General features: G+C 38.9%; 1 protein-coding gene across 4 annotated transcripts in view; it reads right to left on the reverse strand.

Moving 5' to 3' along the window:
* BMX (BMX non-receptor tyrosine kinase) overlaps positions 1 to 14,173 on the reverse strand; it is a 55,448-nt gene that overhangs the window by 6,361 nt on the left and 34,914 nt on the right. For 3 of the 4 annotated variants that reach the window (XM_023198949.1, XM_023198950.2, XM_023198951.2), the window contains exons 13-17: positions 13,077 to 13,151; positions 11,876 to 12,047; positions 6,775 to 6,991; positions 5,832 to 5,896; positions 1,338 to 1,456 (exon numbers count right to left, since the gene is read on the reverse strand). In XM_023198949.1, the coding sequence (XP_023054717.1) occupies positions 1,338 to 1,456; positions 5,832 to 5,896; positions 6,775 to 6,991; positions 11,876 to 12,047; positions 13,077 to 13,151 (648 nt within the window). The remainder of the gene's footprint in view (positions 1 to 1,337; positions 1,457 to 5,831; positions 5,897 to 6,774; positions 6,992 to 11,875; positions 12,048 to 13,076; positions 13,152 to 14,173) is intronic. The other variant, XM_023198952.1, reaches the window with a different exon arrangement.

The following is a 14,173-nucleotide window of genomic DNA, read 5'->3' on the forward strand; positions in this document are numbered from 1 at the left end:
CTTGAACTCCTGGCCTCAAGTGATCCACCTGCCTTGGCTTCTTGAAGTGTTGGGATTACAGGCGTGAGCCACTGCACTCAGCCTCAAAACTAATTTTGACAACAAGGTACAAAAGTTAATCAGCACAACATGGCATCAATTATTCACCAAAATGCTATCTTTGTGATTTTTTTTTCTTTTTCTATGTGTATTTGATTATCTTTTTTCTTTTTTAACAACGAACAATGCCACTTTTACAAAGGGAATAGTTTTAAAAATTGTGTCACATAGAGAAATAAATGACTAAATTTTCCCCTTTTCAAAGGCAATCTTGTAGGTGACAAGCAGTAAATCAAATTACACTTATGAACTAAGGCATGAAATAAGTCTCAGTCACATTTGGATTACTTCTCCTGGGTCCATCCAACAGTGATTGAAAATAGCCTTGATATTCTCACAACATAGAAAAAATATCAGAAAATGTAGTCACAATTTAAGAATTGTTTCCCTTTTCTAATGACCTTTACTAAATTTTAATATAGATATTTTAGTAAAATAAGAGTCAGCAAACTTATCCTATAAAGGGCCACATAGCATTTTAGACTTCTTGGGACATGCAGTATCTGTGGCAACTACTCTACTCTGCTGTTGTCGCACAAAATGAGCCACAGACAATACATAAATGAATGGGCATGACTGTGTTCCAATAAAACTTTATTTACAAAAACCAACTGACCTGGTCCTGGGCTGTGGTTTGCCAATCCCAATCTAAAATATAAATTTTAACAGAGAGGAGACTGCTTGAAACTAGGCAGGAATCAAGGAAAGTACCAAGTCATGTGTGGTATTTACACTAAGAATTGGTCAGTGCAGAAGGGAATGGCTATCACATTATTTTCATGCAGAAGATCGATGTCTTTTCCACTTTTTGGGCTTAGCAAACACTGAGATTTAGCTTTCAATGACTCCTTTTAAAAATCTATTTGACATCTTCACTGGAAAAACTTTCACCCCCTTTGATATTTCTAAAGGCAGGGTCTTAACTGTGTTGCGCCGGCTGGACTTGAACTCCTGGGCTCAAACAATCCTTCCACCTCAACCTCTGAGTAGATTTATCCCCTTTGATTTTATGAAAAAGTGCTAGCAGGATGTACATTACAAAATGTGTAGAAGACATCCTAATACCAAACCTAAGAAAATAAATCACCTTCTTCAGCCGCTTGCTTGTCTCAGGGTATATGTGTAACTTTTTAAGTGTTCAAGGGCCCTTTTAAAATGGACGTTGCTACTCTTGTGGTTTCCTGTTGTGGAAGTCAGTTTACGAAACAGGACCAGGTCGTATGTGGCCATATCCTTACCAAATGCCCATACGTCTGACTTGCTGCTGTATTTGAAGTAATGAAACACCTCTGGAGCTGACCACTTGACTGGAAACTTTGTTCCAACTGAACTGACATACTGGTCATCAAGAACATACCTGCGAGGGAAAACACATCAACACAGACCTTAAGCCGTGGTGGTACAGGCCGATGAAGGACACAGAAGCCACCCAGAGTCTCAGTCGATTGCCTCAGTTTTCTGGAACTTTTGCTTCCTTTAAATGTGTGGGCTTAGCTGGAGGCTGCTTATGGTTTGTAAGCATTTAAAAAATAATATCTAACTGAATATAGCAAAACCTCAATGTAAAATGTTTGGTAAATATAGAAAAACACAGGAGAGGGTGTGGAGAAATAGGAACACTTTTACACTGTTGGTGGGGTTGTAAACTAGTTCAACCATTACGGAAAACAGTATGGCAATTCCTCAAGGATCTAGAACTAGAAGTACCATATGACCCAGCCATCCCACTACTGGGTATATACCCAAAGGATTATAAATCATGCTGCTATAAAGACACATGCACACGTATGTTCATTGCGACACTATTCACAATAGCAAAGACTTGGAATCAACCCAAATGTCCATCAGTGACAGACTGGATTAAGAAAATGTGGCACATATACACCATGGAATACTATGCGGCCATAAAAAAGGATGAGTTCGTGTCCTTTGTAGGGACATGGATGCAGCTGGAAACCATCATTCTCAGCAAACTATCACAAGAAGAGAAAACCAAACACTGCATGTTCTCACTCATAGGTGGGAACTGAACAATGAGATCACTTGGACTCGGGAAGGGGAACATCACACACCGGGGCCTATTATGGGGAGGGGGCAGGGGGGAAGGATTGCATTGGGAGTTATACCTGATGTAAATGACGAGTTGATGGGTGCTGACGAGCTGATGGGTGCAGCACACCAACATGGCACAAGTATACATATGTAACAAACCTGCACGTTATGCACATGTACCCTAGAACTTAAAGTATAATAATAAAAAATAAAAAAATTAAAAAAATGGAAAAACACAAAAAAGCAAAAATAAAATTACTCAGAAACCCACCCTAAAGATAACCTGTAATTCTATCACTCAAAATACATTTTCGTTTGTACTTTCTGATCTTATTTCCCACATATGTAAGTTGAATAAAATAGGGTTTCTGTTATATTGAGATTTGCTTTTATTTTTCCTTTAATGGTATATCATGAGCATTTCCCCATATGGTTACATTTCTACTGCAGCATCATGTTTAATGTCTGAATACTGTTCCCTCTTATTATTTCTTCTTATGGAAGGAATTAAACATAATTTGTTTAACCAGGTAAATGGCTTCTCATCTTCTGCTGTTATGAATAATGATGAACAAAAATATCCTATGGAGATATCAAAACCAAAATACATGTTGAAGGATGTTCACTAAACTCTTTGTTTGTAATAATGATAGAATGAAAGCAACCTCAATGTTCCCAATGTTGAGGAGTAATTAAATATATTATGGCACACTAATACAATAGAATAGCATGTAGCCATTAAAAAATGAGATAACTCTTTACCAAAATAAAAAGGTGCTCATGGTATATGGTTATGCGCAAAAGCAAGTGTGTATAATGTGATTTCACTTTTTTGTGTGTGGGAACAAATAGTAAATGTGCATATTTGTGTATATGATTGGATACACTTAAGAATGAGGTCTGAAAGGATACCCACCAAACATCTGAGCAGTGGTTACTCCTAGCACTGAAAATGAGGGACGGATTCTGTCAGAGTAGGTAGCTAGGCAGGCATGAGCAGGGCAGGAGAGGTCCCCCACCCCCAACCTAGGAATGTTAGGTGACCGTCAGGTAATAGGCAGTTGTTAACCGTCTCTCTAAAATAATAATTGGTCACAGCTGGTGCCAGGGAAAGGCAGTCTCCCAATAGATAGAAAATACTTGAAGCTGATGATCAACAGCTTCCTGATATGATCTCAAGAGTTGGGCAACTGGGGTCAAACATGTGCACTAAGAGGCAAAATGATGGAGTTTAACTGGTGTATGACCTTCCTCTAGGAATACCCAACTGGTAAAAGAAAAATGCCTCAAATGAGCATGAGCACAACCTAACTAAACACACTGTGCGTGCGGCCCTTCCCAAGTGCTGGCAGGCTACTGCTCATGCAGACAGCTCACCCCAAGGGAAGAATCAGGGGAGAAAAGATGCAAACCTTGGAATTATGCCAAGGTATGAAATCCCTAAGTCAAGAACCAAACAGGGCAGTTGGATCTCTCAAGTTGCCCTCTTGGTCCTCTTCCAACTGTACTTTACTTCCTTTCCTTCCTGCTCTAAAACTTTTTAATAAACTCTCACTCCTGCTCAAAAACTTGCCTTAGTCTCTCTGCCTTATGCCCCTCAGATGAATCCTTTCCTTTGAGGAGGCAAGAATTTGAGTTGCTGCAGACCTTTATAGATTCACTGCTGCTAACAATTCTACTTTTTACTTTATACACTACTGCTATTTTTCTTATAATAAGTACATATTATTTATGGTATTGATAAAAGAGAACATCATATATTTGCCCACAAAAAACACAACAAAAACAAACACATAATGACTCTGAATTAGAGAAAATAAAACAACAGGAGTTATGGCAATTGGAATTTTGGATATAATTTACACACCAAATGTTTTAAAGATCTCACTGTAATTTAAAACAGCTGATTGGAAAGATTATTCTTCTAAATATTAACAATAATATTAATAAACTACACTTTCATAGGATTACATACAGTACATGCCATATTTTTCTCCCCAGAACCCCTCAGTTCCCCAGACATTACCAGACACCCAGACACTACCCTGGCACTCCTGGTTTGGGGATGCTTGTGGCTTAAATCTTCCTTCAAGCTAGTAGGAGCAAATGAAGTCACAGGCATCTAATTGATGTGGCCACAGAGCTTCATAACCAACAGGGCTGGTACATGGCTTCCGGGATCTCTTACTCAGAACAAGATCTCTTGTCTCCCTTTTCCAAAGCTACAGAGAACGTGACAGCATGTTCCCTGGATGCTGACATAACAGCCAATATTCCTGCTTTTAGAGTAAAGTTCCCTTGACCTGGGAGCTTCTCCCTGCTTTAAGAACCTGTCAGCAGATTATTTTTTCTTGCCCTTGAGAAAGCTACATGTTTGGAGTGTCAGTGTAGGGGACTCAGTGTATGGTGGTTGGAGTGATGGTAACTAGTACACAGCTAAAAGAACATCTTGCCAATACTTAGGGCTCCCAGAGGAATTACCGTATCTTCCATGGTGTGTGCCACAGGGGTCAAAAAGCATCCCCTAACACTGAATTTTGGAGAAGACATTAAAAAAACAGATCCTCCTATGGCATTTTAGGGCCATGTTTGCTAAATAGTAACCTGGCCTTGGTCAACTCTTCAGATCTCTTTTAAACTGCATTATTCACCTTCAGAATTACATGTTGAGTCAGCACTTTATAGTTGTATTTTGTCTCAATGTCAGGGATATCTACTTACCCTCTAGACTAAACTGTGGTCATTTTGAGGGCAGGGACTATCCTATTCATATCAGTATCTCCTGCAGGACTGAGGTATTCAGTAGGCACGCAATAAATGTTGAATAGAAAGGTCAATGTGTATGTCTTCATTTTCTATGTAAAACTATGAAAATTTGCTCCGAGGCTTAAATAGTATTAGGATTCAGGATAAAGGTAAAAGAAGACTTTTAAAAAACTATCATAATCAAAATAATTGTTCCAAATCATCAAGTGGTGGTAGAATGCCCATCAAAAGAATCTCAGAGTCTAGTTTTATGCCTTACTTTGAGATGCAGAAAATCTAATGATGTGACAACAAAAATTTTCCTAGTGTGAATGCTCTACCCATTTGAACATCAGGATTTTTAAAAAAAATAACAAACAAAAAGAGCTAGCAGATCCTTGATTGAGTTAAAAAATTATAAATATTTATCCATTCTTTTTTAATGGCTGAGTAGTACTCCAAAGTACTTGAGGGGCTGGATACCCCATTCTCCATGATGTGATTATTTCACATTGCATGCCTGTATCAAAACATCACATGTACCCCATAAATATATACACCTACTATGTATCCACAAAAATTAAAAATAAAAAAATTTAAAAGAAATTTAAAAAATCCAATAATGTGGCTGTAACATACTGTATTTAAATTTAGGATCTTTTATGGAATTTATTTAGAAGTTTAGAAAGTATCAGATTGTTGAAGGAACTAAAAGTGACTTCAGATAATTTCTGAAGAACAATCCCATCTTATAAGCGAAGGAATGAGGTGAAACATGTTTCACAGGTAGTTAGAGGCAGTATGGGAGGGACTTAGGTTTCTAAGCCCCCAGTTCAGAGCACCTTCTATATCCCCACAAGGCCTTCAATTATGATGGTGTTCAAATGTGAATGGAAATCCCCCTTTCACTGGTTGCCCTTTTGGAATTGGCTTACCTTGTCATTCCAAAGTCAGATACTTTCACACAGAGATCGCTGTCCACCAAGCAGTTACGAGCAGCCTTTAAAGAAAAAACAAAGTCACCAAGTAGTGAAAGTGACCAAGAATCTCCTGACATTTTCCTCCTCTTCAGTAGAATTCTCAGCAAAATCTAAGATTACCTAGCACAACCCCCAAATGCTCTAAAGTTGTCTTTTCTTTCCTTTGCAATTTTCAATTTTTCAAAATAAAAATGTTCTCCCATGAGTACTTTCAACCAAGCATTCATCCTTGTCAAACGACATGAAAAGGTATTACACTTTAAACACAGAACCTTAGCTTATCAAGGAAAGATGAGAAATTTCTAGAATCTCCCTTTCCACCACCAGATACCGTGTGTGCATTCACAGATACTTTGAAGGCATAAACGCTGCACCTGTGACTTAGGGAACATATGGGCCTAGTGTGAATGCAGGTCTACTGTTGAGTGCAAGAAAATCTCTAAAGATAAATTCCAGCGAATACCAAACACAGCACTCCCCACTCCCATTCTGATCCAAAGACACACAAATTCTGTTTCCTTTTTTTTTTTTTTCATTTTCAGTTATTGTATCAAATGCCTGCTTTAGCACTAAGTCCTTCCTGAAATAAAGGTCAACTTGGGTTTAATGGTTTTGAGAAACACTAAATTGGCCAAAGTCTTTCCTTTCCATCTGTTCTCCTTCATACCACAACACAGCTATGTAGACCTTAACAGCCTATGTTATTCTCACTGTTCTTTCCATACTTCAAATATTTTTACATTGATTTTTGTAAAAATGTCATTTGCTTAAACAAGTCACAAGTGAGCAAAGCAAAAGGGATGGTGCCCTTCTTGCCTTCCCCACCAGTGACCCCATCTCCAGAAGTGGGAGCCATGGACTGCTTTCCTTTCTTTGAAATTCCAATGGCTTTGCTTACCAAGTCCCGATGTATGAATTGGTGGCTCTCCAAGAAGGCCATGCCTTCACAGACATCGTAGCACATTTCTAAGAGCTGGGAAGGTTCAAGTCCTTTTCCATGACTTCTCAGGTAATTCAGCAAGCAGCCATTGCTTATATATTCAGTCACTATGTATATGGGGTATTCCTTTGAACACACTCCATAGAATTTAACCAGCTTGGGATGGCTGAGTTTTCTGGAAATAACAGATTTTCAAAGTTCAATGCTCCACACTCCATTTTCTACATGTACTGAAAAAGAATTGCTTTCAGATTTCTGTTTGTTTTAATTTCCCCCCTTTCACTTGAACAGAGAAAGAGAGGGAAAAGTTGAGGATCTTATATTGCAAGCACAATTATCTTTGGAGGCAAAAAAAATTCTGCCTCATATCAGACATTGGTGACTTCAGCAGCAATTTAGCAGTTTGTGAATGCTGTATTCAACTTTCCTACAGAGAATCAGGGTAGCAATGGTCTGTTGCACCGGAAAACCTGTTTAGTCTCATGGCATCTTGGGAACGTCCATGACTTATTTAGAGGAAGTCACACCCTAAGAACAATCATTTCCCTTTTGTTAACTTTCACATCTAAATATTTCCTTCAAAAAAGTATATCAGAATACGAAGGATGTAGGTTAAATGAAGTCAGATGAGGTTTGATTTTTTAAAAATTATTTTACATTATTATTTTCATTATTTTTGATTAACAAATTTATAAAATACTAACCTACGATGTAGCACTTCTGGTAGTTCGTGATGGTGTGGACACTCAGTTTTTTTTAATGAGATAATTTTCATTTTATTATGGCAGATGGTTTTACCGTACCTCTTCCCAGCACCCTTTTTAAAATGAGAAAGTTAAGTAGAAGAAAACGGAGCATAATGTGGCTATGGGCTATTTATTTGGTAATCAGATGTTCCAGATGGAAGTGTTTAATCTTGCAATTGAAGAGTTCTTTAGTGTTTCTTATTAATTTAAGTAATATCAACCTTAAATTTTGTACTAGCCTAGAGCTTAAAAGAAATCAAGCAAACCTTCTTGTAAAGTGTGATTCTCCTACACTAGTTACCTTTCTCATGATGTCTTTTCTCACCTATCTTGATTTATTTTTCCATTTGTGAGATGCACAGGTTAAGCTAAATTTCTAACGGAGTCTCTAGCAGTGTGCTGCCATATCACCTTCACTTCTCCAAACAGGCTCCCGAACTGCTGCTTTACTCTTCTTACTGTCTTCACGGTTAAGCATAAAGCTTTTGAAAGTACTTAGTAACTCCAATTACTCTTTATTCTCTGTTCTACATTGTATTTCAGTGAATTTGGACACATTTTTGGACTGGCATGTACTTTACTCTTAGATTCTGAGCTGACTCTGAGTGATCCATTGTACAAACAAACAGTGCATTAGTGTAGTTGTTAATGAGTTTGGAAGTATTAGCCTTGTTGGGGAGATTAGTCTTTTGTCTATAATATGAATTACAAATAATTTTGTCCAGTTTGTCATCTGTCTTTTAGTTTGCATAGGGTTTTTATTTTGTTTTCTTGCCACGCAGAAGTTGATTTTTAAATTTTATTTTTTTTTATTGTACTTTAAGTTCTGGGATACATGTGCAGAGCGTGCAGGTTTGTTATATAGGTATACATGTGCCATGGTGGTTTGCTGCACCCATCAGCCCGTCATCTTCATTAGGTATTTCTCCTAATGCTATCTTTCCCCTTGCCCCCCACCCCGCAACACGCCCCAGTGTGTGATGTCCGCCTCCCTGTGTCCATGTGTTCTCATTGTTCAGCTCCCACTTATGAGTGAGAACATGTGGTGTTTGGTTTTCTGTTCCTGTGTTAGTTTGCTGAGAATGGTGGTTTCCAGCTTCATCTATGTCCCTGCAAAGGACATGAACTCATTCTTTTTTATGGCTGCATAGTATTCCATGGTGTATATGTGCCACATTTTCTTTATTCAGTCTAACATTGATGGACATTTGGGTTGGTTCCAAGTCTTTGCTATTGTGAATAGTGCTGCAATACACATATGTATGCATGTGTCTTTATAGTACAATGATTTATAATCCTTTGAATATATACCCAGTAATGGGATTGCTGGGTCAAATGATATTTCTGGTTCTAGATCCTTGAGGAATCGCCACACTGTCTTCCACAATGGTTAAACTAATTTACACTCCCACCAACAGTGTAAAAGCGTTCCTATTTCTTCACATCCTCTCCAGCATCTGTTGTTTCCTGACTTTTTAATGATTGCCATTCGAACTGGCGTGAGATGGTATCTCATTGTGGTTTTGATTTGCATTTCTCTAATGACAAGTGATGATGAACTTTTTTCATATGTTTCTTGGCCACATGAATGTCTTCTTTTGAGAAGGGACATTCAGTTTTTACAAGCTCATTAACTTGTTCATATATGATTAATCTAATTTTAACAATTTACAGGATTATTCTGTAATGTTCAAATGTGTAAAGAAGTCTAAATTTAACATGTGAAGTCTTAAATATTTTAATAAGAATTTATTAAATTTTAAGTTATTTTCTTCCTTCTTAGTTTAACTATACGGACAGTGCTTATCATGTCACTCAAGGTGATGAGCTTGGGAGTTTTCATCTTTTAGCAGTTTCGGAGACTTGCATGGTACTCAACACTGCTCCCTTCAAAGGGAAGGCTTGCGATGGCACAAAGGTCCATCACCCAGTAAAGGAATATTCCTTGAACAAATTCAGCCACTGCCCAGGCAGCTCAAGGTGGGGCACCATATTAACTGATACTCCTCACATGATAGGCTTCAGTTTGAACCCTACAATTGGGATTAGACTTTTTCCCATTGTGGCACAGTTTGACATCTTTCTTTATGATTAGGTGATGTTTTTAAATGACTTCTTGTGTGTTTTTTTATGGATACCAGCTTGGTAATGGTAAAAATATGTTTTAAAGTTATACCAAGACACAGAGGTTGCACCATGAGCCTGTAACCATGAGAAAAATCTGGCAGAAAGTTCCTATCTGGCAGAAATCTGTCCTACAAAAGGAGAATATCAAGGGCCCCCTTCCCAGTTTTATGACATTCCAATCGCTGAAGGCAGAACCAGTTACGTAACTGCAGGCACCAATGCAAAATGAAAATGCAGGAATCCTTGTTTAAAAATCACGAAGTATAGCCGGGCGCGGTGGCTCAAGCCTGTAATCCCAGCACTTTGGGAGGCCGAGACGGGTGGATCACGAGGTCAGGAGTTCGAGACCATCCTGGCTAACATGGTGAAACCCCATCTCTACTAAAAATACAAAAAACTAGCCGGGCGAGGTGGCGGGTGCCTGTAGTCCCAGCAACTCAGGAGGCTGAGGCAGGAGAATGGCGTGAACCCGGGAGGCGGAGCTTGCAGTGAGCTGAGATCCGGCCACTGCACTCTAGCCTGGGCGACAGAGCGAGACTCCGTCTCAAAAAAAAAAAAAAAAAAAAATCGCGAAGTATTATTTCAAGATGGCAACAGCAGAGCATTAAACCAAGCACAGGGCCCTTCTAGGTACTGGGGGCCCTTGCAACTGTGCGGATCTCATATGCCCACGAAGTCAGCTGGGGCGAAAGGCCTATATTCACATAGCATCTCTGCTTCCAAATAATTGTGCAATTATGGTAAAAGTGATTGTTCTGACTTTCCTGGTTCCTTTGGTCTTCATAAAAGAATGACTAAAGAAATGGACACGAGAATGTCTGCCTGGGTTTGTATCTCTGCTTTTCCACTTTTACTAGCTTGCTGACTCCGGACAAGTTATTCAACATTTCTGTGCTTCAGTTTCCTGTAAATCTAAGATAACAATGGTACAACCCTCATAGGTTTCTTATGGGAATTAAGTGAGTTAATATTTATAAAGTGCTTAGAGAAATACCTGTAAACACTGTACAGTATAACTGTTTAAGTAAAAATTTTAAAAGTGCTCTCAATCTCTAGCAGGTTAGGAATTTTTTTATTTCAACTATTTTTTGACCAGAGACCTACTATAACATCATTTTTCATACCATACTGATTGATTCTTTAAAAGTAGAGTGACCAACTGTCCTGGTTTGCCTGTGGCTGAGAGGTTTCCTAGGACACAGGACTTTCAGTGCTAAAACCTCCCAGACCTCGGCAAACCTGAATGGTGGTCACTCTGCAAAGTCTGATTTACGATGTTGACAAGAAGAGGGAGAATTATATGTAACTGAAAGAGAGAGGGAGAGAGAGGGATAGAGAGAGAAAGTGAGGGAGAGAGAGAAGACACAGATGGAAAGAGAACACATACGTATTGGCAAGAATTGAAGGCTGTTGTGCTGGGAGCTGAGACACATTAGGAAGAGTATTAGACCGTATTGAAGGTACCAAGATGGAAAAGGATATTGTTGGTAGAGCATTAGTTTTCAGTACTGCATTAGTTCTGGGTGGTAGCCCCACTCTGTTCTTCATCCCACCATGCACCTCCCCACAGGGCAAGGAGGCCACAGGGCCAAGGAGGCATGCCTACTCAATTCCTATATGTCCCTTTCTCAGCCACCCTTGGAGCACCAGGACTCTGAAATCACACATCCATGTAGTCCTGAGTCCTCTTTCAAGACCTGTGCTGACTCTTCCTTGAGGGGTCTGTCCGCTTGAGGGTAAAGCATGCTACCCCTAGCCAAGATCATTAGCCACTAGATAACTGTTTGCGGGAGACAGAGAGGGAGCTTGTGTGTACTGAATGTTCTGTCTGCACATAATTACTGAGGCCCCTTATAGTGCAGGACGGAGTTGGGTGTTGGGGGAGAGGGGCAGGGGTGGAGTTTGGAAGACCACAGGCCAGCGGCTGGTTTCTTTGTAGAGTCTTGGAAATTCTAAATTTGAATATGGCCTTTCAGGTTGTTATGAAGGTATATTTGTCAAAGTAGGAGCATAAGACTGATTTGATTTAACAGTGTGTTAGTCCGATTTATAACTTCTAAATATTTATGTCTATGATACAGTATGTGGACTTTTGCTCTAGGCCTTGCAAAGTTAAGAGCAGGCCTATTAGTGCTAATGCCCTCCCATGATGAGGGCTAAAGAGCCATTCCTTGGGAAAAACTTACGTCATAGTCTGGGCCTCCTGAAAGAATTCGTCTTCTGACATGGAGCCCTCCTTGATCATCTTAACAGCAATGTCATACTGCCCCTTCCACTTGCCCAGCTGGACCACTCCAAACTGGCCACTTCCCAGCTCCTTCAACAAGGTAATCTCTTCTCTTTTCAGTTCCCAGATTCCTAACAAGGCAAGATGGACATTCTTTAGGATGAGCATAGAAAGTTTTGGGGCTAACAGCTTCCCGAGTGATTTCTTCTCCAGTGGGAGTTTCACAGTGACAATATAAACAAGACTTTTTATTTTAAGTTGATAAATTAAAAAAAAAAAAAACCCTTAGTGATGTGGTCTTGTGGCTACTTGACAATGGCACCAGGACAACACTATTCTCGAAGTGGCTACAGTTATTTGACAAGAAGGCTCAGAGCAAAAACAATTTGCCAACCAGAGGCATCTTGGAGAGGCTCGGCATCAAAATGTACTCGATGTCCTTAGGTTGGTAAAACATTGTTAGATTTTTTAAATAAAAAAATTAAACTGTGATCGGGATGGATGTGATCGTCCTAAAACATAAGGTTGGATACTAGCTCTGCTGAGTGGGCACAAAATCCAGGAAAAAAAAAGGATAGACAGTGGGGTGCTGGAGGCTAATAATGGGGTCTAATAAGAGAAAACAAATTGATGATCTTTTTGGTGATGCTAGAAGCTTACAGATTTAGGTTGAGAGGACAGAATTTTTTTTTTTTTTTTGAGATGGAGTCTCGATCTGTCGCCCAGGCTGGAGTGCAGTGGCCGGATCTCAGCTCACTGCAAGCTCCGCCTCCCGGGTTTTATGCCATTCTCCTGCCTCAGCCTCCCGAGTAGCTGGGACTACAGGCCCCCGCCACCACGCCCAGCTAGTTGTTTTTTTTTTTTTTTGTATTTTTTAGTAGAGACGGGGTTTCACCGGGTTAGCCAGGATGGTCTCGATCTCCTGACCTTGTGATCCGCCCGTCTCGGCCTCCCAAAGTGCTGGGATTACAGGCTTGAGCCACCGCGCCTGGACGAGGACAGAATTTTTTTTAAAGAAAATCCTTCCTGATACAATCTGAGCAGAGGCCTCCTTCCTGTCTTTCCTCCATTTTTTTTTTTTTTTTGTCGGTAAATTAACCATATATTTCAATCAAAAATGATGGAAAATGGAGTTTAAGAGCCCAAGAATGTATCCATACCATTTCCCAGGGACACAGAGTCTGGGACCTTGTTGGCCTTTGTTGACACAGGGTGGCGGAGCCGTGTGATCATGCCTGCAATGGAATCAGCATCATATCACATCATTACATCACATCCCATCACATTATGTAACATTGGTTCACAACTAGTCTCTCTCCAAAGTGGCTGAAAAAGCAAAGAGTTCAGAATGTTGTAATGCAGAGAGAGAATCCATTCATGTTGTAGTTGTGCTTAACTTGACTAATTAGCTCAATGCAAAGCAAAAATTAGATGAATAAAACACTGTATGTGATTTTTAAAAATCCCATAGAAATTAATTGCATGACGGAATCTTTAAAAATTCTCTCCCTTCTTTTTTGCTATGTCTTTACAATCTTATGCTTAAATATGTATACACAAAGCACATACATTTGACAAAAAATTCAAACAATACAGAAGGATAAAAAATAATAAGCCATCTGAATTTTTAAAAACTGAACCTATTACTAAGTTTCATTAAGTGGTCAAGTCATTTTAATTGTTTATATTTAGTTATGGTAAAACTGGGTTAAAATAATTATAAAATTTAATAGTTGCTTGAAAGAACCCATTACAAATATATGTATATATGTTTTTTGCTTTAAATGTGGAATGCTGTCCAAGTCAAGGAACCTATCACACATGTACTTTTCCCCTCCTTCCTTTTTCTGTATATTTGTCTGGTTTTTATATGAGTGGTCTCCAACCTTTTAAAATCCTTCACTTTTATGTTTTTTTCTTATTTCTCTGCTTGATAAAAATCCTTCACCTTTAATCAGCTCAATTAATTAATTAATTAAAATATAAAAATTAGTACATTTCTATGAAATATATATTTGGTGTGAATTATAAAAATACAACCACAAACAGAAAATGTAAGAGAATGAGATAAAAATCCAAATCTAAATAAACATCTTAATATTTCCTACTGATATCCTGTGAAGTTTCCTGTGCATCCTCTGCAGTGGAATCATTTCACTTAGAGATGTCTGTTTGTCCAATACCTTTTCCAAAAGGTACTTCTGAGGTACTACAGGTTAAAATAAACAATTGAGGAAATTGGGGCAAAGGAAACACA

This window comes from Piliocolobus tephrosceles, chromosome Y, assembly GCF_002776525.5.
Source record: "Piliocolobus tephrosceles isolate RC106 chromosome Y, ASM277652v3, whole genome shotgun sequence".
Taxonomy (NCBI): Eukaryota; Metazoa; Chordata; class Mammalia; order Primates; family Cercopithecidae; genus Piliocolobus; species Piliocolobus tephrosceles.